The sequence below is a fragment of the Lactuca saligna genome, chromosome 9 (assembly GCF_052625555.1).
Source record: "Lactuca saligna cultivar CGN05327 chromosome 9, ASM5262555v1, whole genome shotgun sequence".
Taxonomy (NCBI): domain Eukaryota; kingdom Viridiplantae; phylum Streptophyta; class Magnoliopsida; order Asterales; family Asteraceae; genus Lactuca; species Lactuca saligna.
In genome coordinates, this window is record NC_136425.1 from 39,678,077 (window position 1) to 39,704,187 (window position 26,111).

At 32.4% G+C, this 26,111-nt stretch overlaps 3 protein-coding genes across 10 annotated transcripts; all 3 read right to left on the minus strand.

The window, feature by feature from the left end:
* Positions 1-6,635: 6,635 nt before the first annotated feature.
* Positions 6,636-17,256, minus strand: LOC145014441 (uncharacterized). Of its 7 annotated transcripts, XM_078972806.1 has the most exons (5): positions 16,940-17,256; positions 16,742-16,829; positions 15,546-15,607; positions 14,975-15,049; positions 6,636-7,827 (listed from the first exon to the last, which is right to left on the minus strand). In XM_078972806.1, the coding sequence occupies exons 2-5, from the start codon at positions 16,815-16,817 to the stop codon at positions 7,690-7,692; spliced, it is 351 nt and encodes a 116-aa protein (XP_078828932.1). In that variant the 5' UTR covers positions 16,818-16,829; positions 16,940-17,256; the 3' UTR covers positions 6,636-7,689. The 7 variants fall into 7 exon arrangements, 3 of the variants coding, with proteins under 3 accessions (XP_078828932.1, XP_078828931.1, XP_078828933.1); XR_013665535.1 differs by lacking the exon at positions 16,742-16,829; XR_013665533.1 differs by lacking the exon at positions 16,742-16,829 and having other exon boundaries at positions 14,975-15,054.
* Positions 17,257-19,201: 1,945 nt separating this feature from the next.
* Positions 19,202-21,558, minus strand: LOC145014632 (Major facilitator superfamily protein). The gene is made up of 2 exons (XM_078973048.1): positions 20,707-21,558; positions 19,202-20,492 (listed from the first exon to the last, which is right to left on the minus strand). Exons 1-2 carry the CDS (start codon positions 21,206-21,208, stop codon positions 19,441-19,443), a joined length of 1,554 nt encoding a protein of 517 aa, XP_078829174.1. The 5' UTR covers positions 21,209-21,558; the 3' UTR covers positions 19,202-19,440.
* Positions 21,559-21,676: 118 nt separating this feature from the next.
* On the minus strand, positions 21,677-24,725 carry LOC145014631 (U11/U12 small nuclear ribonucleoprotein). 2 transcript variants are annotated; one of them, XM_078973047.1, is made up of 5 exons: positions 23,352-24,725; positions 23,147-23,261; positions 22,941-23,048; positions 22,416-22,861; positions 21,677-21,951 (listed from the first exon to the last, which is right to left on the minus strand). In XM_078973047.1, the coding sequence occupies exons 1-4, from the start codon at positions 24,662-24,664 to the stop codon at positions 22,454-22,456; spliced, it is 1,944 nt and encodes a 647-aa protein (XP_078829173.1). In that variant the 5' UTR covers positions 24,665-24,725; the 3' UTR covers positions 21,677-21,951; positions 22,416-22,453. The 2 variants fall into 2 exon arrangements, with proteins under 2 accessions (XP_078829173.1, XP_078829172.1); XM_078973046.1 differs by having other exon boundaries at positions 21,677-22,318; positions 23,352-24,724.
* Between the last annotated feature and the right edge of the window lie 1,386 nt (positions 24,726-26,111).

The following is a 26,111-nucleotide window of genomic DNA, read 5'->3' on the forward strand; positions in this document are numbered from 1 at the left end:
ACGCTAGCTAGTTTTCAGGTTCAAGTAGGTGAGTTACAGTAACTCTCATATTATGTAAGTATAACTTGTTTTATGTTATTGTTCATGGATACCCTAATCCGGTAGAGTGAACAAGGAAAGGCATAATGTAGTTTGTTCTCTAGTGAGACAAGAAAACAAGATTCATTTCTGCGTTTTTGATTCATTAGTTGTTCTCGTGTATTAAATCACATGTGATTATATGATCTAATCACATATGACTTATATGCACAAGATTCATCGTTGTGTTTTCGATTCAATAGTTGCTCTTTGTCCATATTAATCGTATAGTATGTGATTAAATACATAAAATGACATATGATTAAACACATGATAACAAATATCGAATTGAGAACGTGAATTTGAATCTTATTCGCATAAATCGTATGTGATTAGATATGTATAATCACATGTGATTAAATACACGAGAACAACTATTGAATCGGGAACACAAAAATGAATATTATCCACATAAATCATATGCGATTGGATACATATAATAACATGTGATTATGTGTATCTAATCACATATGATTTATGTGGCTAACATTCATTTTCACGTTCTCGATTCAATAATTGTTTTTCTTCCACTTTAATCATATGTGATTAAATACATTTAATCGGATGCAATTATATGTTTCTAATCACATATGATTTTATTTGGAAAAAAAGAATCTATTCTGTATAAATCTTATGTGATTAGATACATACAATCACATGTGATTATATACACGATACCAAATATTAAACAAAGAACACGAAAACAAATCTTTATCCAAATTAATCATATCATATGTGATTAAATAAATCTAATCGTGTGATTATATGAATCTAATCATATATGATTTATGTGGACACAATTCATTTTTTGCTTTGTCGATTCAATAGTTGTTCTCATGTATTTTATTACATGTGATTATATGTATAATTATATGTGATTAAGTACATAAGCACAACTATTGAATCGAGAAGGCAAAAATGAATCTTGTCCTCCTTAAATCATATGTGATTATATACATATAATCACATGTGATTAAATACACAAAAGCAATTATTCAATTGAAACCGTAAAAATAAATATTGTCTACATAAATCATATATGATTAAATACATATAATCAAATGTGATTATATGTATCCAATCATATATGATTTATGTAGATAAGATTCATTGTCACATTCTCGAATCAGTAATTGTTCTTTGTCAACTGTAATCATATGTGATTAAATACATATAATCACATGTGATTATATGTATTAATCATATGTGATTATGTGTATTTAATCACATATGATTTATATGGACAAAAATAACGATGTCTATATAAATCATATGTGATTAGATACATATAATCACATATGATTATATACACGAGAACAACTATTGAATCGAGAACACAAAGATAAATATTGTCCACATATTTCATATGTGATTAAACGCATATAATCCCATGTGATTATATGTATCTAATCACAAATAATTTATGTGGAAAATATTAATTTTCGCGTCCTCGATTCAGTTTTTGTTCTTGTGTATTTAATTGCATGATATTATATGTATCTAGTTAAATATGATTTATATGGAAAATATTCATTTTCGTATTCTCGTTTAATAGTTGTTCTTGTACATTTAGTTGCATATGATTCTTGTGCACAAGATTCATTTTCGTGTTTTTGATTCAAAAGTTTTTCTTTTTTCACATTAATCATATGTGATTAAATACATACAATCACATACGATTAAATACATAATAGAAAATATTGAATCAAAAATGTAAAAACGGATATTATCAATATAAATCATATGTCATTTGATACATATAATCACATGTGAGTAAGTACATTAGTACAACTATTAAATTAAGAAATAAATAATGAATCTTGTCCATAAAAATCATATGTAATTAGGTACATATAATCACATGCGATTATATGTATTCAATACATACGATTTTTGTGGACAATACTCATTTTTATGTTTTTAATTTAATAGTTGGTCTCGTGTATTTAATCACATACGATTTATGTGAAAAATATTTGTTTTCACGTTCTTGATTCAATAAATCATATGTGATGATATATATATATATATATATATATATATATATATATATATATATATAATCACATGTAATTATATACACGAGAACAACTATTGAATCAAGAACATTAAAACAAATTTATGTCCAGATTAATCATAAGTGATTAAATACTTATAATCACATGTAATTAAATATATGAGAACAATTATTGAAACGAAAAATAAAAAATGAATATTGTTCATGTAAATCATATGTAAATGGATACATATAATCACATGTGATTATGCGTATCAAATTATATATGATTAAAGTTAACAAAAAATAATTATTGAATCGAGAATGAAATAATGACATATGTGATTAAATATATCTAACAACATTTGATTAAATATATCTAATCACGTGTGATTATATGTATCTAATCACATGATTTATATGTACAAAAAAAGAATATTCTCCATATAAATCATATGTGATTAAATATAAATAATCGCATGTGATTATATATACATAATCATAGGTGTTGGTGATGGGTGGTGGTGGTGTGTAGTGATGTTTGGCGGTGGTAGGTGGTTATAGTGGTGAAGGGTGGTGGGGGTGACATGTAGGGAGGTGATTATAGTGGGTAGCATGTGGCGGTGGGGAGTGGTGGTGATGGGTGGTGGAGACGGGTGAAAGTGATAGGTAGTGGTGGTGGGTGGGTGGATGGCGGTTGGTGGTGAGGGTGGTGATGGTGTATGGTGGTTTTGGTATGTGATCGGTGGTGGAGGCGAGTGGTTGTGATAGGTGGTGGATGGTGGTCGTGGGGGTGATGGATGGTGGTGATAGGTGGTGGGTGGTGGTTGGTGATAGTGGTGGGTGGTAATGACAGATGGTGGTCATAATGGTGAGTAGTGGGTGGGTGGTGGAGGTGGTGGGGGCAGGTGATGGTGGTGGTGGGTGATAGTTTTGGTAGGTGGTGGTGACAAATGGTGGTCGATAGTGATGAGTGGTGGTCGATAGTGATGAGTGGTGGTGGGTGGTAGGTGGTGATGAGTGGTGAGTGGTTTTGGTTAGTAAGTTTTTTAATTGTTTGTAACAAGTGATAGATTTTTATGAGTATTATGTGATAGTTTTAATTAAAAAAAACTATGTGGTTGAAATTTGTTCTCAATTGTTCTCGAAATAAGAAATGTTTTCGATTGAATGCTCCTCTATATATACCTGTTCAGATTCAAAATTCATATTTTTTTGGTACTCTTTAAACATAGATTCATATTGATGTTTAAAAAAAATCGAAATTTCAATTCAAATTCAGATTGTAACCTCTTCAGATTCACATGATTTTTACAATGGACGAACATGCGCCAGATTATAAATAAATAAATAAATAAATAAATAAATAAATAAATAAAAAAAAAAAACTCACTTTCTTTTTTTAGTTAATTTTTTTAGGCAATGTTTTTAACGAAAAAAAATCGAATATACCATTGTTCGTGATTTTACGTTCTCTTTCCATAGAGATCCATATTGATATATAAAAAATAAACTTTTTTTTCTTTCAAAAAGCCCACTTCATTTTCTTTGTTTGTTGAAAAGTTAAGGTTTATTTTTTGTAGAAAAAAATAACAAATATATCAAAATTCATATTTTTTGGTACTCTTTAAACATAGATTCATATTGATGTTTAAAAAAATCGAAATTTCAGTTTAAATTCACATTATGAACCTATTCAGATTCACATTGTGAACCTGCTCATATTCACATTGTGAATAATAATAAGTCAAATTCACAATGTGAATATATTCATTTGTTGATTTTAGAACAAATTACTGAAATCGTGCCTACGGTTTGGCTAAAATTACGCGTTTGGTCCTAACATTTTTTTTGCACTCGGACCATCCTCAAAGTATGATTTTATTGCGTTTTTCGTCCCTCGCATACTTGAAAAGACTATATTACCCTTTGTTTTTTCTTTTTCAATTTTTATATTATTTATTAATTAAAAAGGTAAATTAATAAATATATGGCCCCAACACATACACTCCTCCATTCCCTTCCCTTCCACCCTTCCCTTCCACCCTTCCCCTCCGTCAACCTCTGATTAACCACCAACATAACCTTCGACAACGCCTCCGTTAACCTCCCAACATCACCACCATTCACCTCAGAAAACCATCACCAGGCACCACACAAAATCAATTGAATTTGAACAAAAAAACAAGCAAACTTCATGTAATCAAAATCAAAACCTGAAATCCAACCAAAAAAACCTGTAACCTGTAACAAAAATCAAAATCAAACAAGAAATCATGAACAACTAACTATTCGATGAATCAATGAAACGCTAATCCTCCATCTGAAAACACTAACATCGACCTCCAATTCGTCGATCTGTGTAATTGGATTTCATCAACAGTTCATCAATTAATTGAGTGTCGACTACTGATGAATCTCGGTCTCGGTTAATAAACTCCTCCGGTTATATCCCGTCCCCAAAAAAGCTGAAAAGGAGAAGGATGCTCTAATCAGATCCATTAACCATACATAAGAAATTTCAAAGAAGAAGGTCCAAGCATAATGACTTTGGTCAAAGCACTGGTGATTTTCAGAAGCGATGAAGGTGGTGGCTTGATTCACCTAAGGCGATGGTGGTGGTGCCTCATATTTCAGAAAATCACCTGTTTTAGTAACATTATGGTGGTGGTGGCTCTAATTTCAATAAGACGATGATGATGGTGGGAGATTTAAGATACAAGTTCAACGAAGATATTCGATTTGAGTTCAAGAGCTTACATTACAGATCTTTGATTTGAGTCCAAGATCTTGTATTGCGGATCTTCGATTTTCGATTTAAGATCTTCGTCGGCAGTGCAATGGAGGAACAAGAGGGAAAAAGCACAGTGAAGGTGAGTGTTAGGTCACTGGTGAGGGTTTACCAATTTAGGGGGAATAGATGATAGTGGCGGTTGGCGGATGATGACGTGTGGTGTTCACCGGATTTCGTCTCGTCGAAGATGGCAATGATTTACAGGGTGAGTAAAGGAGTGGTAATGAATGGCCAGTAAATTGGAAGAGTCTTGAACACGTGAGAAGGAAAAGGTTGGGTATGGGCCCATTCTATTTCTTTTAAGAAATATAAAAGAAATAATAAAAATAAGTAGAAAATAAATTGGAGAGGGCAATATAGTCCTTTCAGGTCGGATATGGACAAAAAACGCAATAAAATCATACTTTGAGGACGGTCCGAGTGCAAAAAAAAAATGTTAGGGACCCAACACGTAATTTTAGCCAAACCATAGGGACGATTTCAGTAATTTGTTCTTGATTTTACAAAACTAATTTATGAATAATGAAAACGTTATAATATTATAAAATTACAATGAATATATTTCGATTCATATGTAAATTTCACTAAGTTAATTTGTGAATGATGAAAGAGTTGTAATAGTAAGTCAAATTCACATTGTGAATGTTACAAAAAATTAATATTTTTTGTATAATTAGTTTTTTTTTTGGATAAAAGTAAACTTAAATATTGAAACAAGATGGATCTCTATGGAAAGATGACAAAAAACATGAACAACGGTATATTTGGTTTTTTTTTTCGATAAAAAATGTGGTTTAAAAAATTTAAACGAAAAAAAAAAGAGGTGGGTTTTTTGGTAAAGAGGTAAAAAATTTTGGTATAATCTGGTGTGTGTGTGTGTGTATGTGCGCGTGCATTCAATGTATAAGTGTACATCTATTTCCTTGGTCGTTGATCATTATGATTTCCGACGCTCACAATTGATTCCTTGGTGGTCTAATCATTTTTGGTAATTAAAAAGTGATTATCCTATTTAATTAATAATCTCAAAAAGGTTTTAAGGGTAATTATATCAATTTGGTTAACAATCAAATAAAGCATGTGAGATATTTTTGATACTAACCAAACAATCAAACCCAATTTCAATAAATTCGAGATTTCAATTTGATTCTCCAGATTATGGAGTTAATAGATGATAAAGAACCATACAAAACTTTCTATAATTATGCATTCTTACAGGAATGAACTTACCTAACTTAAAAAATGAACATGCAATAAGAATTCATATTCTGACAGAATAAATATACAATAACCTGGATTTACTCATGAATGCGTATACATAACTTTTCTAATTATACATTCTTAGAAGAATGAACATACATAAGTTCAAGAACCAAACATTAAAGAATGAACATTTATGTGTTTACATAGTATAACAATAACTATTCTAGCATAATGCAATATGCATATTCTAACATAGTACAATGAAATATATATATATATATATATATATATATATATATATATATATATATATATATATATATATATATTTCAATTATAAAATCATGTAAAAAGTATTACATCAAAAAGAAAATCTTAAAAAACATTCTTTAGTGTTACTTTAAGAATGAATGATAATACATGTTGTTATAATGACATTTTGTGAGAATGTCTTTTATAAAATCAAATTCTAACATTTCTTTTTGCTCTGGATCCATGAAGCTGTAAGTGGGAGTAACTCCAAAAACCATAATCTTTTGTTGCTTATCTTCCCTTTTCATCAAGAGTATCAAAATATGCTTCTTCTTTGTCTTGTTTTTTTCTTTTTTAGTATCAAAATATCCTCCGTCTTTGTCTTTTTCTTTCTTTCTTATGTAGCACTTAGAAGCATGTAATGCTGATAGAGTGTATTTGATTTCATTCTAAATATGTATATACGCTTCAATTGAAACACAAAATAAAAATGAAACAACAAACACAAAATAAATAAAGTACAACAATTGTGAACATAATTTGATCAAATGGAATTTAACTAACATGAATCGATTGACTGGTCCAGACACCGCTTCACGATAATCAAAAAAACACTTATATCATGTTTATCAAATGAGCCCTAGAGGGTCAATTCTCGATTTGGACACCAATTTGAAGATAAGATGTGGAATCCAACAATGATGATGACCCGGTGGTGTCTTCAATTTGGCGTTGGGGTTAGGCGACGATGATGGCTCAACGGCGGAGAGACACGCACCAGAGATGAAGATCCCCTCTCCGCTTCTTCCATTTGCAGCCGGATAAGCAAAAATATCTCGTCTCCATCTAGATTTGTGTGGTGATCTATCCTCTGCACCACCTAGTGTCTTTCTTTCTATGAATCACACAAACACAAAAGAGGTGGCATTTCCCTCCTAGGATGCACCATTATCATTTCCAATTAAGGCCACCGGCGCCGGAGAAACAGGGGTAAGTGTGAATCGGTGCATATATGATTAGGCCGCTTAGGGTTCTTGAGATGTAGCAGAGATTTAATGGTAATTGACCCATTATTTAAGGATTTGCCATATATATTCTAATTTATTTTTGGTTTATAGAAAGGTTACACACACAATAATTAGTCATCCACATTTGAACCTCTCTCTCTCTCTCTCTCTCTCTCTCTCTCTCTCTCTCTCTCTCTCTCTATATATATATATATATATATATATATATATATATATATATATATATATATATATATATATATATATAAGCAATAAATGAGTTTTAAAGTGGCAAGTTAAACTAAAATTTAATGGCAATTGTCCAAATTATATTTACAAATTTTGTAACTATGCAATAATTATACGATAATTAAATAAATGATGCAATTTATAGTTTTTCCCACTTCCTGCCTAGAATATACCATGTTTCTTTCCCCTCGTATAAATACAGAACCCATGATGAAAAGAAATGTAGCTCCTAGTGATTTCACAACATCCTGCAAATGAAGAAGGTTATCTTGATATGCTTCCTACTCATAGTCTGTGTATATGGATCAGGTTTGAAACCAATCACTCTTAATTTGGAATCATAGACATATCTATCATTTATTGAATCATTGTATTTATATTATTTTTATTATTTTGATAAGGCGTTTCAAGGTTTCCATCCAAGCCAAAAGGCACCCCAAATCCCCCAAGTGGGCCTTCAGCTCCTGGTTATCCATGCAAAATCGCCGCTAATTGCAAATTTGATTGTTGGTGTCATCAGAATCAACAACGTTGTACAAATGGTCGTTGTTATTGTGGTGACAAAAAATGTTAAGTCTTCTAAAGTATTCAGATATCACTGGCAATGAATTTATTTAGCCAATATAAATAAATCTGATAAATTTTGATTTGTGAAACATTCAATCGCAAGTTGCAAAAATCGTTGTTCGTGAACCATATGTTCGTCTTACCACTTAACCAATACCATTTAATGCTCACTTAGATTTATAAAGACAAAAAAAAAATGTTTTTGATGTTTTATTGAATATACTAAGCTAATGTCTATCATTTACGCATGAATAAATATATAACATAAAAAGATTATTAATACATATATATATTGTTAAAAAGAGTTATTAACTATAAATTAAAAATTATTATAGTAATATAAAACATTATTAGCAAATTTTCTAATATTCATGTTAATTGATAAAAAGTAATTGTCAAAAACTAAAAGTTCGTACATTCAAATAATATATCAACCAATTCATATGAAATCATATGTGAGAAGAGAAAAAATTAAAAGAATCAATAGGAGAATAGTTACAATTTAGATCCACCAACTGAAATGTCAAATAACATAGCAATGTAGCATATTGAAAATGTATGTTTATTAATAAATTTGATTATGATATGTTTGTTTTTTGGCTTTGAACAGCACATCGTATTTTAATTTTAACCAGATTGTCACTTTGTGAGAGTACCAGTTTAGTAAACATTATGCATTTTATTATGCTTAATTAGTAATGATATCTGATTTCTTATCAGGGTGGTATGGGAAGAAAGAAATTTCAAGGGTAAGGGTCAGTAAAGTCTTTATGATTCGTTAAATCAGGATAATCATCTGGTAGATCTTGTCGCATAGGAGAAACAACATCAAGAACAAGGTTTAAAGATTCTAAATTGTAAAAGGTAATTGACTGGATTTTAAATTGGGGCATACTCCTTCTATTGTCTCATTTGCTCTTATTTTTTTGTTTCTACCCTACGAATCCACACTATTTTGGCATATCCATACTTTTAGAATCTAAATGGGTTCTCTCTTTGTACTCTAGAACAACGTCTATTTATCCTTTTCCTGATGCTGAATAACAATTGATTTCCACTGAATATGCCTAATTTTAACATCGCCCATACAAATTATGAAACATATACTTGGACTTATTCTAGAATTTCACCAACATCCTAAAGCAAGACTTGATATGAAGTTGAAACCGACAAAATGATTTTTAGAAGGATTCTTACTTTTCTACCTAATTATATTGTATTTAGATCAACTGGTGCATGTGTCCATTCTCATTTATCGAAGATTTAATTTCCCATGCTACAATATTGTATATTGTTTGCATAGACTGGGTCTGTATCTTATTATAAACTTCATGCGGTAAAAAAGTACGAATATCTTCTAGAGAATCATTTGCATAGAAGGAGATGACGAAACACCCTCATGCCACATTAATAGTAGTAACTGTCATAACACCCTCGGTATTCAACTCTTACTTGATTTTAGAAAATGGTAAAAAAAAAATTGGGAGATGAAATCATGTTGGATGTTCGAAATTTAGTTAAATTAGTGTTGTTCAGTTTCTAGCCGGAGACTGCGTTGAATGTATGTTGTGTACGATTTTGATAATCAAAAGTATATGATTCTCTTGGTTTTAAAAAGCGAGATGCGCTCCGATGCGATAAGGGTCCCGAAGTGCGATGCGCGATGCGCAATGCGAATGCGTGTGCATCACGTAGATGAGGCGCACAAGTAGTCATTAGTGAAACAGATTGTGTTATTCATGATTACCAATATACTAAAACACCATAAATATATAAAAATAGTAGTGCATAGTGGCATTTCTATAACCTCCAACAAGGTGTTGTTTTAACCGGTATGCACCTCCCTTAACAACTTTTGTGCAGAAAGTGCATGTGAAGTTGTTTCTTATCTTAGGGTCTTGGGTACCATATCTTCTTGCAGGATCAATGTTAGATCGAGTATCCATTATAGAAGAGTAGAAGTGTAGGATAAAACAGAGGTGATTGATGAACTAACGAGTGATGATCTAAGAAGATATCGATCAGATCAGTGGTAAAGAAAGAGAGAAGAAAGAAAGAGAGAAGATGTCGATCAGATTACTGTTAAAGAAAGAGAGAAGAAGAAGATTCAGTCGCAAGAGAGAAAAGAGAAGAAGAACGTACACATGGCTATGGGTTAGGAGTATTGTACACGGCTACACGTTATCTCATAATCTAGGGTACATAGAAGTAGGGCCGATTAGTTTAATTAAACAATGCATGGGCTTTTTTAATTGGATTTTATATAAAATTTTCAAATAAATCGGGCTTATCCAAGATGCACTGGGATGCACAGAAGCGTGATGCGCTTTGATGCGCACGCATCACCTCGCAACATGGACTTCGCATCGCAACAGCATACTGAAGCGATTTTAGCTGCGCCTCGCTGCGCTTCGCACCTGATGCGTGCTTTTTTAAACCAAGATGATTCTAACTTTTGGTGTTAAGTTGATAGATCATAAGATGGGCATATTGGTTGCTTGTTCTATTTTCTAATTTGGGATTGCTTTTTCTTTATTTGAAACTTAGAAAATTATTTCAAAATGAAACTCAAGAACAATGATAATGCCTTTTTAGTTTAGAAAAACAAGAAAGTCGCGTCCATTTTTGTCCAACTAAACATGGTTGTACTTCTCTACTTAACAATGGTGGGGCATTTTTTATTGATGGTCCTGGTGTTACAGGGAAAACTTTCCTATATAGAGCATTATTAGCCTGATGAAAAGGAGGAGGGTAGTACTGAAAAGGGAATTGGCAATCCTCGGGAATCGGAATCTGCTGTTGAGCATATATCCCCGCGAACATATGCTCACTCCACTGTTGGTTGACATTCTGATGGTAGCGGATGTCACGTAGACCTCCCTGAACGTCCACCATACGAGTGTTTATCCGAGCGATCTGAGCAGAGAGCTCGTCAATGGACGATTGGGACGTGGGAACCTCCTCATCATCCGCCTCCTTATCCACCACCGCATCCTTATCAACCGCCTGACGGATGCGGTGGTGGATAAGGAGGCGGATGATGAGGAGGCGAATGATGAGGCGGTTCCCGCGTCCCAATCGTCCATCGACCAACTCTCTGCTCAGATTGCTCGGATGAATACTCATATGGTGGACGTTCAGGGAGGTCTACGTGACATCCGCTACCGTCAGGATGTCAACCAGCAGTGGAGCGAGCATATGTTCGCGGTCCATATGCTCGGCAGCAGATTCCGATTCCCGAGGATTGTCAATTCCCTTTTCAGTACTACACTCCTCCTCCTTTCCACCAGGCTAATAATGCTCTACATAGGAAAGTTATCCCTGTAACACCAGGACCATCAATAAAAAAATGACCCACCATTGTTACTATCTACTTTTCTAATTATTGTATCAAATGCAAGTTTTTTGTTTTTTGTTCAGATTTTGTATTGCTCTTTGATCTTTTTCTGATACAATGATACTTTTTTATGTTGCTAGTTCTCTTGTGTCATCTTCTAAATCAGCATATGATAAATCATTTGGCAATATATCAAACTCGTGAAGTTGTCTTCCATTAGACTGTAGCAATGTATTAATTTGCTTAAATGCGCATCGCTTTGCTTCAGTTAGTGAAAGAATATCGTAGTGTACAAAGTCTTCAAGCATGGCATCTTCAAATGATTCCCATAATTTTCTTGGATTGTTTGGATTTGTAAACACAAGTAAGGTAGCAAAAAGTCTTCGTAATTCATATGGCCTGTGGAAGTTTGATGCCTCTTCCAAACATAATTGTTAGTTGTTATCATCAAGTGGGTATCCATGTAGTAATGCAGATTCTCGAAAGGTGTCAACTGTTTGTCCTTTACAAAGCTTAAGGCCATCGTATGACTTTGGACATCTTTTTTTTGATAATAGTATTCTTAAAAAATATCTTTCGCCTTCACTTGGGTGTGCTAACACTATTCGTCCTATTGAATCTTCAGTTTGTCTAGGTAACCAGACTTTGTTAGCTGGTTTCCATACAAAATGGTCAGGAAACTCAACATATGTTAAATTAAGATGTTGTGCATATCTCTCTGTACTATTTTTAACAAAAAATCAGTTAGCATTGTTGTTCTTTTACCTAGATTATCTACAATATTAGTCGATTGTTCTTTCTTTTTGAATGTTATTGGTTGATAATTTTCCAAATGTAGAGGCAAATGAATAACTGTTGGTTTGATTTCACCCGATGAAAATCTAAAAATTCTCCAAGCTTCCTCTTGGGGTGATATCCACATACCTGCTTGAAATTGATCTATTTCATTTATGCTAGATGAGTGATCATCTTGTGTTACAAAAAAAAACTTATTTTGTCAAATCCCTTGCATATGTACTTATAAATGTATTTGACAGCTTTAATTGTAGAGCATATTTCTATATTTACATGACAATCAAACTTACAAAGTAAATAGGAATTGTAGGGAACAACCCATCTAGCTTGGCACCTCGAACTATAACTTTAACTCCATTGTCAGGTCTTCGATATGCTGGATATGCATCATTATTTTATGTTGTTACATCACAAAATGTTTTTGGATAAAAATTCTTACAATATCCCTTTTTTTTATACAAACATTTTTGGGATTAAGATTACCACAGGGACCATGAAGCATATGTTTCACTACCATGCGAAATAGATGAGGATTTGATCTTTCATTTGGTATTTCTGCTGAAACTATTTCATCATATTCTTTAGCATGGTACATCTTATAATGATTTCCAAGTATTAGCAAAAAAATGAGCATGTGGAATACCTCTTTTTTGAAACTCCACAACATAAGTGTATGCAACAACCTTTCCAAATATTTCATTTTTGAAAATCTCGTTTTTAAATTGCTCAAGTTTTGTATGGAATACTCTAACAATTGAATTCGCCCTATTTTGTGCTTCCTCATGGTGCATCATGTGTTGTTTGATTTCTGGCCAATTAGGATTACATGTTAAGGTTAAAAAAATGTCTCACTTACCAAACTTTTGTATAATGCCATAGCATCAATGCATTTTCATCTCATGTTCCTTGGACCACCAATAAAATTTGTTGGTAAAACCACTCGTTGACCAATTGCTGATGCATTTGTCTCACCACTTGCCATAGCATCTACAACTCCTTGAAGTAACTCTTGTCGTAACTCTTGTTAATTTCTATAAAATGCTAATCTTTGTGTCTCTAATTTTACATAACTATCAACTATATATTGTTGTAATAAGCGACCGAAAAGCAATATACATGACTTATCATGTAAACGTATTTGAAGTTTGTAAGCATAATATTCTCTAACACATAATATTCTCTAACACAGACATAATTTGAGTTCTCTATAATTTTGTTCAAAACTGCCAAAAAATATTAATTAGTTTCTTAATACCACGTTGTAGAGGAAAAAAAAAACAAAAAAAAAAAAAAAAAACAAAAAAAAAACCCTTAATGGATCATGTTTACCTTTTTGTTCTATATTTAATAATTCACTTGCATATGTAGCATCAAATGGCGAAATAAGCCTTCCTATTCCACTATTACCTTGTTTATTGGTAGTTTTTTTGGGAATGTGTTCTTACTTGTATATTTCTACGACCATGTTCTCCGTTCTCTTCCCCTTCAACTCATAGTGTCACAACTTGTGAAACTTCTGGTTTGTTATATACTCGTAGATCTTGTCCCGGAATAGTCTTAAGAATAATCTTATATTCATTCAAAGATGGAATGTCTCTTAAATTTCTAAAAAAATGTGCATATGGATTATACTGTAGATAAGTTATACACGTTGCAATTAAGCCTTTGGATAATCGTGGAGAAGATGTTTGTCGATTTTCTATTTCATTGTTTGTATCATGAAAATATAATTGAAGGTTTTATTAACTTTTCGCTTTAGGTTGTAGATCGTTCATGAAGTGATATATTTGACCTTGCACTCTAAAAGTGTAAATACCCTTATTTCTTCTTGTAAGTTTTTTATCAGCTTTAACACCCAATGAAGTGAATGCGAAATGATTGTTATATGTTCTTATATATGTTCTAATTGATTTTGTCTCATCAGAGTTAGATGTCAATAAATCTTGCATGATGGGTAGGAGTTCATTACTGGATAAAACGATACGACCTTCTCAACAACAAAAATTTGATGTTTCGGAAAAAAAATTCACAGCATGACAATAGCAACACCTTGCTTCTGGAATAACATCGGCTAAAAAAAATTACTTGTTGTAAGAGATTCTTTCCTTTTCTGTTGCTATTTTTTGCCTATATTTGTAGATTTCTCATTTGATGGACCCAAATCTCTAAGTATTCTTTTGTTAAGTCTTGCTTTCTTTAGTGATGTTTTCATTTAAATTGCATATACTTTTATGTATGGTATCAATTAATTGTTCGTTTAACTTGTTTATTGTAACATTTGTATTGCAAGTCATTTTTAATTTCTTCTTTTTCCATTTTATAACACTTCCTTTCTTAATTGTTTCTTATAAGCAGGAGCACCATTAAGCATATCCAACTTTTCTATCATCTCATCACATTTATCAAAAAAAATTTCTAATTTATGATAGCTATCCTCCTATATAGTTTCTTATCTAGCTTGAAGCAACCACCGATAGTTATTTTTGTGTGATCTGTTGATGGTTGATGATTACCAATCATGGTATTGAAATTTGATGATAATCGTTTAATAATTTTAATTGGTATATCATATAACTATACTGATGGATGTGTTATTCTTATCTGAGTCTTGTAATTGGCACTTTATTGTCACCTCTGATGAAGATTATAATATTGTGCACGAAAAAAATTAAGATACTTCATAATTAATGACTTACATGACACATGTGTGGGTCGTTTTGGTTGGAATCACTTTTCAATTGTAAATCTGGTACATTTGAGTAGTTGATGATCTGATCTGGTTCATTACCAATAGTTAGTTCATCAATTTCAATTAACAAATAAATTATGATTGTAATTTTCATTAAAAAAGATTATGATTATACCTAAATGCAAGTTTTATTTAAATGATCGGTTGTTCCACTGATTGAATTAATTTAATACGACTTTAATTTGTATGTAACTTATATGCCTATAAATATATTAAAAAAAGATTGTAATGATGCTATTCTTATATTGATTTTTTATAAAGCATGCCAAAAATACGAATTTCTTCATATGATATAAATATTTGTATTGCTCCATCTTTGAAGAAATAATGCAAAAGTATCATAAGGGACAATTTTTCGAATTAAGATTTTGAAATTTCATACTGGAACAAATTCTGGAAGAAAATCATAAGGGACAATATTCGAATAGTATCATGGAGGCAGAATTTCATGGGTCATTTTGATTAAGGGTAAAAAACAGGAAAGCTTCTTTTTTAATTAGGGGTTGCAGAAAACATACCAGTGGAGGGTTAATAGATTGCTCATTCTTCTTTGATTTTGTATGTAATTCAGCAATTGGATCTGTTAATATCAAACAAGAACGTTCATCAATAAACAAAAAAGATAATATTGTTGTAAGAAACTGTTCTAAAAAAACTAAAAACCATTAAAAACTAACATAAACTCATTATTGATAGCACATTATATTATATTATATTTACATTAACTAATTGTTAACAACACATTATAAAGACATCTACTCAAAGCCTGGTCTGCTTCAATCAAAGGCAGTATGCAAACGAATGCGGTCATTTTAGAATGCTGGAAATGCCCTGTTGATCTTTTTTCAGGTCTATTTGTGGAAATCTTTTAAAGTAAAAGAGTCTAACTTCTTTATAAATTTATATACATTATAAATTTCCTATATCTTTATCTTTACAATTTATTGAATGTTAAGCATTGTGAATTTATTAATTAAAACTATGCCTAAATTTCAATCTTCCATGCTTAATTACTTTCTCCATGTGTATCACTGGAACCTAAAATAAGAAAAAATTATGATCACTTAATATGTTCAGCATTTCTAACTTTTGTAAGATTGTCTTTCTATTAGCTCGTGATATGTGGATAATAAATGGTACAAATTCATGAGTTTGATCCAAGACAAGATATCAAGATGAACTACCCAAAAAATAGTGATCACATTCCTCTACAAACATCAAAGATAAGTATTCACTGAATATGAAACATAGAATTGCAAAATATAACCCTATGAAAAAGAATACACACATGTGAATAAAATGGTTAAGCATCCATTTTATTAAATTTTCCAATATGGTACAATGGTCCTCAATAGTTTTGGAATCCAACTGATTGTTTGGGTGAGGAAAACAAAATAAAATCTTCTACCAGTATTATCTAAAAGTCAAGAACAAAATAAACAATAGATAGACACGCCAAATATAAGCCTAAATAGAATGAATCAATACATGCATAAATTCGTTGAATATTTCATTTGTACTTCATTTCCTCATATTCTAGTGGTTTATGGAGACCTGGGACTTATTTAATATGATTTTTTTTCAATTGATAACAATTATAAAATACCATCTGACAAAATAGACAAGAAAAAATAGATCAAGGGACCATAATAGACAATTTCTCGTACAGAAACAAGCCCTAAAATCAATGTTCAAACAAAGTGAAAGAACTTACCCCGATGGATTTCACATGGAATCCCGAGAGTGTAGTAATTCAAAATGAGGCTATTGGCCAGTGTTGGCAAGGACATTACATTTTCCCTCTTTGGCTCCGCATTTAAAAACATTACATTTTCAGGGATAATTTCAAACGGTAAAAATTATGACTTTTTGGAGGATCATGTAATTTAAGTGAAAACCGAATGAATATTACCTTTTTGAAGATTCAAGGACCAACAATCAACCGACCATCGGCAGAAGTGACTTGGTGGAATATTTGCACAACGAATTAGGTTTTCTTTTGGGTGGATGATATGTCGGATTCCACTTGGGGATACAGTCGTACGCGTTGCGAAAGAGATGTGGGAATTGGTGGATAAGTCGATTTGTAGAAGGGAGTCGTAGAAGTTGAAGAGAACAGGAGATGGATTGAATCGAAGTGACGAGCTACTGATAAATTGCGTCGATCGGTGAGGGTGGGTTACGTGGCGATTATGGAACCGTGTTATTTTTTTTTTTTTTTTGCGAACATATCAGTAAACGAGTCTTTTTATATAGTAATGTTTTTTTTTTTAAATAGACTTCTCCAATTTCATTTTCAGTGTAGTCAATTTTTAATAAAATCGGGTTAAGTAACCAAATGAGTTGGTTAGTATTTGCCATAGTTTGATGAATAAACTTATGAAGTATTTGCCATAGTTTTGACGAATAAAATTATGATGTATATCCATATATTACTATTATGATATTTATGTTTATGTAAATTACATATGCATATTTATATGTATTGACCATATTCACAAAAGCAATGCACTTCAAGATTATGATAATGAAAGGAGATAGTAACAGATCAGAATTTAAAATTAATATGATAAAAAAAAATTAGGTTTATTAGTACAATTATTAATTAGTAAGTTTAGTCGTTTCTAATAAAAAAAATATTTTTAGGTATTCAATTCTCGTGAGCAACTAATAGATTGAGTCCAAACAGATTAAGTTACGCTATTGTAATAAAAAGATCTACTATTAACATATAAAAAAAATAATAAAAAAATCTGTGTGATTGTGAATGTGTTTACAAAAATACAAAAATGTCAATAAAAAATACCGGTAGCAAAAGAATAAATTGTCCCTTTATTTTGCAAGACAATTATTCTTAAGTCGATAATTATTGATCATTAAAAGCGATATATGAAATGCACAATCATGAATTTGCCTTATATTTAGAATGTCAACTATATCCAAATCTTCTTTCTTAAAGTGAAACCCAATTAATGGAAGAATTGAATAGAAAACATGTGAAACCATGAGATATATTATCTAAATTAAAAAGAAAAATGTAGAAAATATATACATTCTTTCATCAATATATAATGAAAACCCAAAATTCAAGAAGAATAAGAAAATTAGCAAAACTCAAATGCAAACCGTTATTTTTTTTTCTTAGATAATAATAACTATGTATATTACAGTCATGCATATACATCAACAAACAATTCGCTTGATGTGGTAACGTATAAAACAAACATGTACTAGATGCCCCTCCTTGAAAGAGTTGGTGTCACTCCAACTAATATGACTTTTTGCATAACATTTGTCTATATGGATAACGAAACATAATTTAACTACCTGTGAGCATTAAATTGTTTAAAATCGACAATTGATAGATGCGTGTTTCCAAGTGTTGTTTCAGATAGGAGATTTAGATTCTAAAAGATTACTTTGTAGATGACATATCAATACAACTAATAAAATAAAACACAATAGACTAATGTTGGATTATTGTTGGACTGCTTTCTATAAATGATAGAAAATATTACTCCAATGTGAAACAAAAGAAGCATACATTGTCAATGTCACCACTTAAAAAATTCTAATAGATTATCCATGTATTTATTAAACACGTATTTTATTTTGTTATATTTATTTAATCAAAAGTTGATTTAAGTTTTTATATATTCAAGATGTTATTGTTTATTTGAAGACAACATACTTGACACCAGAAATTTTTATATTTGTTTGGACCTTACAAATTTCTTAACTCCGGCAATCACAAAATGATTAGTGGAAAGTCAACATGCCATTTTTTTAAAATTATAATCGCCTATATTTAATATTGTTACTTGTTTTATTAATAAAATTATTTTTTTGATAATAGAAATATTTATTATATACTGATATACTAATAATTCATTTTGAATGTAAAAAACATGATGTTAAGGGTTGAACTTTATACCTAGAATGTGTATCTTTTGCTTTTTTATTGTTGGATTCTTTATTACACGATGAAAAAAGGTGTTGGTTTTAAAATAAATATATGATTCTTTTGAATTTTGATGCATGTTTATCTTTTTGTTGACATTGCAAAAAAAAAAAAAAAAACATAAACGGTAACCAAACCAAATATTTCACCATGCATATACCAACCTTTAAGTATTTGTAAATAAAAAAAAAAAAAAAAAAAAAAATGAAGAGATGGTAATAAATTCATATGTATAAAAAGACCATTATGACACTAACCGGTCCCTAGTAAATTAGTAACATGCCAATCTTGTTCCTAACCAGTTTCTCTAGTAATGATGGTGGCCGGGTCGGGTCCTGCCCTTAACCGGATCCATGTGCCTTTTGTAAAAATAAACAAGATCCAATACTTACACGTAAATACACTAATTTTGTCTATGATCAAAGAACATATCTCCATATATACTCTTTGCTTCACTCTTCTTTTTTTCCAATTTCAACCTTCGGGCTCTCTGGAATAAACGACGACCAAAACAGAGGCACAACAGTACACGCCGCCTGTATCAACAGCGCTTTACGTAACCCTGAAAAATCAGTTTCTGTAATCTCAACATACGAAGCAAGCGCAACGCCAATATACCCACTTATAATAAACGCCAATGCAATAGAAGACATCACAAACGCCATTAGAGACCCTTCACAACCAGGTGGACATAGCTTCGCCATTAGAACGCTGAAAGGTAAAGTCTTGAAGTAATACAAAACCTCCAGAACCCCAGAAACAAAGATGACGTATAGCGAGTCTGGTATCCCGATTCTATGATAGAAACCGGAAACGAATAGTGAATCTGACACCATTAGAATCGCCAGTATTGCTTGAATTGTAGAGATTAGTTTTCGTGGGGGGATGGATTTTAGACGACGATTGTAAACGATGCCCCATGTTAACATCGCGACTTGACCGAATACTTTTGACATTCCGAGAACTGACGACTCGATGTTTAGATGTTGTGTTTGGTAGTAGAACATTGTTCCTGTTAGGGCTGGGATTATGGCGTATGATGCTGCAAACCATGAAATCGGTTGATAAATCTCGGGTTTTCTTAGCACGAGTAAGAGATCTAAGAATTGTTTTCGTATTCCGTGATTGGATTTGCTTTTTGGTAAGTTGAGGGATTTTTCGTTTACAGAGATTGTGAAGAAGAACTGAAGTGTTAATAGGATTCCGAAGAATAAGAACATTGTTTGTGAGGAGAATCGTTCGATTGAAATGCCACCCAATAGGTTTCCCATTACACCGCCAATTGATCCAGCCACCCACGCGAATGATGGGAGATCGGAGGAAGAGGATGACGCTGAATTTCCGGCGGGTTGCTTCGCGCATTCTGCTACTACGGCGTCGTTTGCGACCTCGACTATTGAAGCGCCTAGGTTTCCGAGGAGGAGGTTAATGGTGATTGTGAAGAAGGAGATGCTTGAAGGTGGTAGGGATGCAATGGAGAACCACGATAAAGCCTGTAAAAACGCTGCAAAACATCACCACGATCGAATTCAATCAAAATCGTAACCGATTTTTGATTTGTAAATGGCGGAATAGATTGAAAAACGGTTTACTATGATTACAACCACAGCCGCATACAAGTACGTGTTAATTAAGATGCAGAATAAAAAACGTATAATCAATAAATGAAGAATTAGATTCACGAGATGCGAAGAACAAAGATAAAAACGTAATGGTACCTCCGCAGGCAATGTATGGGATACGATGTTGGCCGGAGATATAAAATGAATCCGAGAGAAGGCCGTAAAACGGTTTTGCAACCATCGGAAGATTTGCGGAATTCTGGAGGATTTGCAGCGTCGATGGATCTACATGGAGTCCGTCCTTAAGGAAGAAGATGACCGCCATCCACGGGTAACATCGAAATCCTTGTATCCAAAACCCTATCCCTAGCAACATCCTCCGTCGTCCTCGTTGTTGTGCGCGCTCACGTTCTTTGCACTTGATTCCATTGTTAGTTGTTGTTTTTGTGATTATTTCGAGTCTTTTTTCCGGAGGAGATTCCATCGCCACCGTTTCTCCGCCACCGGTCGCTGTAATTGTCGTTTCTGATTTTATGTCTGTCGCCGGAAAGGAAAAGATTATAAGAGATGCTAAAAAGGAAAAGATTGATCCTCTCAATTGCCATAAAGAGGATCCTGAGTCACCGTGGCAGAGACAGATGTTTAGAAGTTCTGTCATAAACAACCCTAAGGTTTTAACATTTTCCAAAAGAAGTCCCTTTATAAAACTTTAAACAGAGTGAATTACAAAAAGAGATAAAATACAAAATAATAATCGTTCCTGGTGTCTGCTTTGGTCACCAAAGTTTAAAATAGCAAAAATTTATGTTTCAACTTCAGCAACACTTCCATTTAAACTTTAAAGTACTAAAAAGCTACCAAGTTGGTTCATATTATTTTAAATAAATATTTTTTTTTTCAAATTCAGGTATTTTCTTAATAACTTTGGTAATTATTACGATAAATCTTTAAATAAATTGCACTTTGTCATATGAAAGCTTGTTAACATTGTTTTATTGCAAAAAGATTACAATTTTTTTTGGAAAGGATCTTCCTAACGAAGATTGAAATAAAGATTGTGAAATCAAGCTATTCAAGCACTTTAACTACATTAATTTGATTCATTTAACTATACTCCTACAATTAGTTGTCAAAATTGTTTTCTTTTAAGCAATAAAGCCATAAAGCATTATTACATATAATAATCCATATGTCCATACGTTTCACTTTCCCTTATGATTTGTGCGCTTCAAAGTTGTTTAAAATGCAACTTTATCACAAGTCTTTTAAATAAATACAATATACCATCATCATTAAATACTCATCAACATAAAAATTGATCTATATTTACTAAAACAAAGTCATTCGATGTGGCTGTTGCATGTTTATATATATCTTGAAGCACAAATTAACCATTTTCACCTGCAAAAGCCAAAAAAACAGGGAATTTATTCAACCCCACAAGAAGCAAGGGTGATATATGTGTGAAGATGGAATTAGTAAAACCAAAAATCACAAGTGTATTTTAAAATGGAGTTAAAAAAGAATTAATATACATGCACACATTAGATATATACGACTGTGTGACGTGCTATAAATTACCATTTTAAGCAAATAAACTATGCATATCACATCAGTGGGGCCCTAATTACATGTGAATTGACAATCTTTTGTTATGTTGATTAGAGAGAAATTAAAAATAGGAAGTAAATGAACATCAATAACAACAAAGGATACAAGGGTGGATACAGAGTTTCATAAACTGCTGAAGCCTGGATAGTATTTCCTACTGCAAGTTTCGTGCAAAATGTCACAACTTAAATCAACACATCCCCATTACCAAAAACGAAAAATAACTTTAAAAAATATCGATTTCAAGAACATACCTCCTCTTAGCTGCTGTCTAACAAAATTGGTATATCGATTAGAGATCATCATCATGATTCATATCAGGAGATTTAGAAGGATCATATCTGTCCTCAAATTCATTCCTCTTTTGATACTTTCTTGAGTGTTTATACTCATCTCGTTTCCTATGCTCATGAGATCGGCTCTTACTAGTATGATATTCTTCATGTCTGTTTCTGTTACTTTTTTCTTTAATCTCATCCCCAAATCTTGATGATTTCATACTGATATCAGAAACTGAGTCTTTCTCTTTCCGATTACTTTGTGGAACTGCTTTCTTTGATATCTTTGCCTCGTTATCTAAATCATTCATGGAAGAAGGTTTTGATGCAAGCTTTGTAGCATCTAAAGAAGATTGACCACTCCCAGCCATGTATGCATGCTTGATTTCTTCCATGTATTCATCAATTATATCCCTCATCACCTTTTAATAACAATAATACAAACATAAGTACATTGATAAAAGGATATGTTGATGACAAAGTAAAATAATAGCTCTTCACCTGGGTTGTGCTTCTTTTCATTTTCTTGCCACGATATGACACTCTTCGCCTTTTGTAATCCCTTTCTTCAGCTAACAATTCCTCTCGTGACTTATTTTTATTTCCATCCTATAATGATTTAAAGATGTTGAGATTAGACTAAACAAAATTAACCACTACTAAATAAGGGACAATTACAATAACAATTTACAAGTTTAGTTTACTACCTGGTTACCTCCATGATGCCAAAGCACTCCATCATGTTCAATTATAGCTCTGTAATTTGAACGCTTTCCGCGTTCCTCATCAGCCATTTTTGATATATATCCATGTTCTTGCACTCTGAAATATAGTTAAATGTTAATTGGAAGATGAGAAAATACTATGAGAATAACTGAATAAGTGTGTTTGAGAAATCAGTAATGTAAGCACCTTTGATAAACTGGAATAAACCGTGAAGCTCGAATGGTTCTTATTCTTGTTTCAAACAAGAAACGTTCATGTAATGCAGCAACAGCTGCTGCTACCTGGGAAACCAAAATAATCCCTGTTCTTCTTCCATCATTTTCCATGGCAGCTTTACAATCGATCTGACTTACATTTACTGATTTGCTAGCCCTTTGTTCACCATAAAGAAACAAAGATTTTGATGCAGAAATCAGTAGGAATTGCTTTAACATGCTGATTGCAAATACTTTTCCGTTTACTTCTCCATACAATATAGCAAGTTGTGAAGCTAACCATGTCAATACTCTGGACATTACAGGACACTGAAAGCAATATTTTCCATCTTTTGGGTCTCCTTTAGAGATCGAAACCAGATACCCAGCAGCTTCCCTAGCTATGGCTTTCATACAGAGCCTAAACAGCAAGAGAATGTGATCCCTCGTAAACACATCAATCACAACACCATAAAATGGAGAATTCACCAAGATCCATTCCATTAGATACTCCTTCTGAGATATGTAAGAACATAAAACTGAGCGAAGGACGCTGTAAGAATAGCTAGTGGGATAATCATTCCATTGATTAATTTCAGTTCTAACATTCCAGCATTTAGAAGCAAGTAGCTCAACAAGATCAGAACTACTACACAAACCATCAATGGTGTCGTTTATATCAATGCTACGATCACCTGTTAAATCTGCACACTCAGCTGATAAAACAGCAGGCAACGTAAGCGTACAATCAGATTTGTTATTGTCATGAGGAAATGTAACAACCGCGGGACAATCCCGGTAGAAAAAATTCGAATCAAGTGATGTATGGTAACCATCTAGGGAAAGACATAAGTCTGTGGTCGCATCGTTGGAAAGCGTCTGGGTGAGACAATTGTTTTCCTGATTAAGTGGAGATTGCGGAGCGTGAAGGGAGTTAGGGTAGTGAAGGGAGTCACATAGGGCAAGATCGATAACTGCAGGAGAAGAGGGGCATCGAAGGTGGTGTTTGAAGAGGGAGTTGGGAGGGACCCGGTGGTTGGAGTTGTAAGGGCAAGTGGCAATCGCATCGGTGGCGGGGGTGGTGGTGGGAAGTATATTGGAAAGGGACTGGATGGTGGTTTTAGAGAGGTTGATCAGGTGTTTTAGGGTTGAAAGGGTGGTGTGGAGATCAGGAGATTGGGTTGGGACGGTGGTGATTTTGTGGTGGTGATGGTGGTGGTAGGGCGGAAAGATTTGAGAGTTAGGGTTCGGGTTTGCGCCTGGAGGTGGAGGTAGAATGGCGAATGAAGGAGGCGGCAAGTCCATGGGGAGGAGAGTTCAGAGTCCAAGCCGACGGGAGGAAACTTAAGAGTATAGTCAAAATCGAATTAATTTGAGAATACGACATCTGCTAACTATCTATTTTTTTTTTTTTACCTGTTATATTAAATCTTAAATGTAAACGTTTTCAATAAGTTTATTAGTACAAAAAAAAATAATTATCTAAATATGAACAAAACGAAAAGTAAAAATTAAATTACATGAATGGTCCATGTAGTTTGGGGGAATTTGTGGTTTTGATCTCTAAGTTATTTTTTTAAACTTAAATGGTTTCTACTGTTTATTTTTGTTGCGCGTTTGGTCCCCATCTTACCTAAAAATACTATTGTGCCCTTATTAATTTATTTTTTTAATTAATTTTCTTATCTATGTTTATTTTTTACATATTTATAAAAATTAATATACCACACATATTTGTATCTCCTCGGATGATCCCTACTATTTATTTTTTAATTAATTTAATTTTTTAACTCGGATGGTCCCTACTATTTAATTTTGTTACGAACTTGGTATCTGTCTTACCTAAAAAGACTGTTGTGCCCTTATTAATTTTTTTTAATTAATTTTCTTGTTTATGTACTTATGCTTTATATATTTAAGAAAAATTAGTAGACCTCACATATCTGTATCTCCTCACCATCCCATCTTTCATCATTCTCAACTTCTATTTATTTTTCATCTTTAGTGATATCGACGTCTTCATCATCACTTCTTTTTTCGGTCCTTCAACTCCGTCGAAACAACACCACAACCCACTAAATATGAAGAGACAGTAGGTTATGGTGTTGGTTCGCCAGAGTTGAAGTACCAAAAAAAAGAAGGACGGTGAAGACGTTGATGTTACTAAATATGGAAAAGAAATAGAAGATGGGGAAGATCAGAGATGAGATGGTGAATGGTAAGACTCAAATTAAATTTCTCAAATGTGGTTTTAGGTTTACGGTGATAAGATACATATATGTGGGGTATATTAATTTTTTTATAAAAAATAAATACATAAATAAGAAAATTAATTTAAAAAATTAATAAGGGAAAAATAGTATTTTTAGATAAGACAGAGACCAAACGCGTAACAAAAATAAACAGTAAGGATCATCCGAGTTAAAAAAAATTAATTAAAAATAAACAATAGAGATCATCCGAGGAGATACAAATATGTGTGGTCTATTAACTTTTTTAAATATGTATAAAATAAATACATAGATAAGAAAATTAATTTAAAAAATAAATTAATAAGGGCACAATAGTATTTTTAGGTAAGACAGAAACCAAACGCGCAACAAAAATAAATAGTAGGGACCATTTAAGTTAAAAAAATAAATTAGGGACCAAAACCACAAATTTCCCCAAACCATAGAGACCATTCATGTAATTTAATTTTTAATTTTCATTTTGTTCATATTTGGGTAACTATTTTTTTTGTACACATCTA

Coding starts and splice junctions, on each gene's coding strand:
- LOC145014441 (XM_078972805.1), bottom strand. CDS start 16,853: ATGTTTTTAAATGCGGAGCCAAAGAGGGAAAATGTAATGTCCTTGCCA. Junction 15,050..15,545: donor AATCTATTAACCCTCCACTG/GTATGTTTTCTG, acceptor GAACCAGATCAG/ATCATCAACTACTCAAATGT. Junction 7,828..14,974: donor ACGACCCACACATGTGTCAT/GTAAGTCATTAA, acceptor CTTCATTTGCAG/GATGTTGTGAAATCACTAGG.
- LOC145014632 (XM_078973048.1), bottom strand. CDS start 21,208: ATGACAGAACTTCTAAACATCTGTCTCTGCCACGGTGACTCAGGATCC. Junction 20,493..20,706: donor CCCATACATTGCCTGCGGAG/GTACCATTACGT, acceptor GATGTTTTGCAG/CGTTTTTACAGGCTTTATCG.
- LOC145014631 (XM_078973047.1), bottom strand. CDS start 24,664: ATGGACTTGCCGCCTCCTTCATTCGCCATTCTACCTCCACCTCCAGGC. Junction 23,262..23,351: donor TTTATTCCAGTTTATCAAAG/GTGCTTACATTA, acceptor ACTATATTTCAG/AGTGCAAGAACATGGATATA. Junction 22,862..22,940: donor TGAAAAGAAGCACAACCCAG/GTGAAGAGCTAT, acceptor TGTTATTAAAAG/GTGATGAGGGATATAATTGA.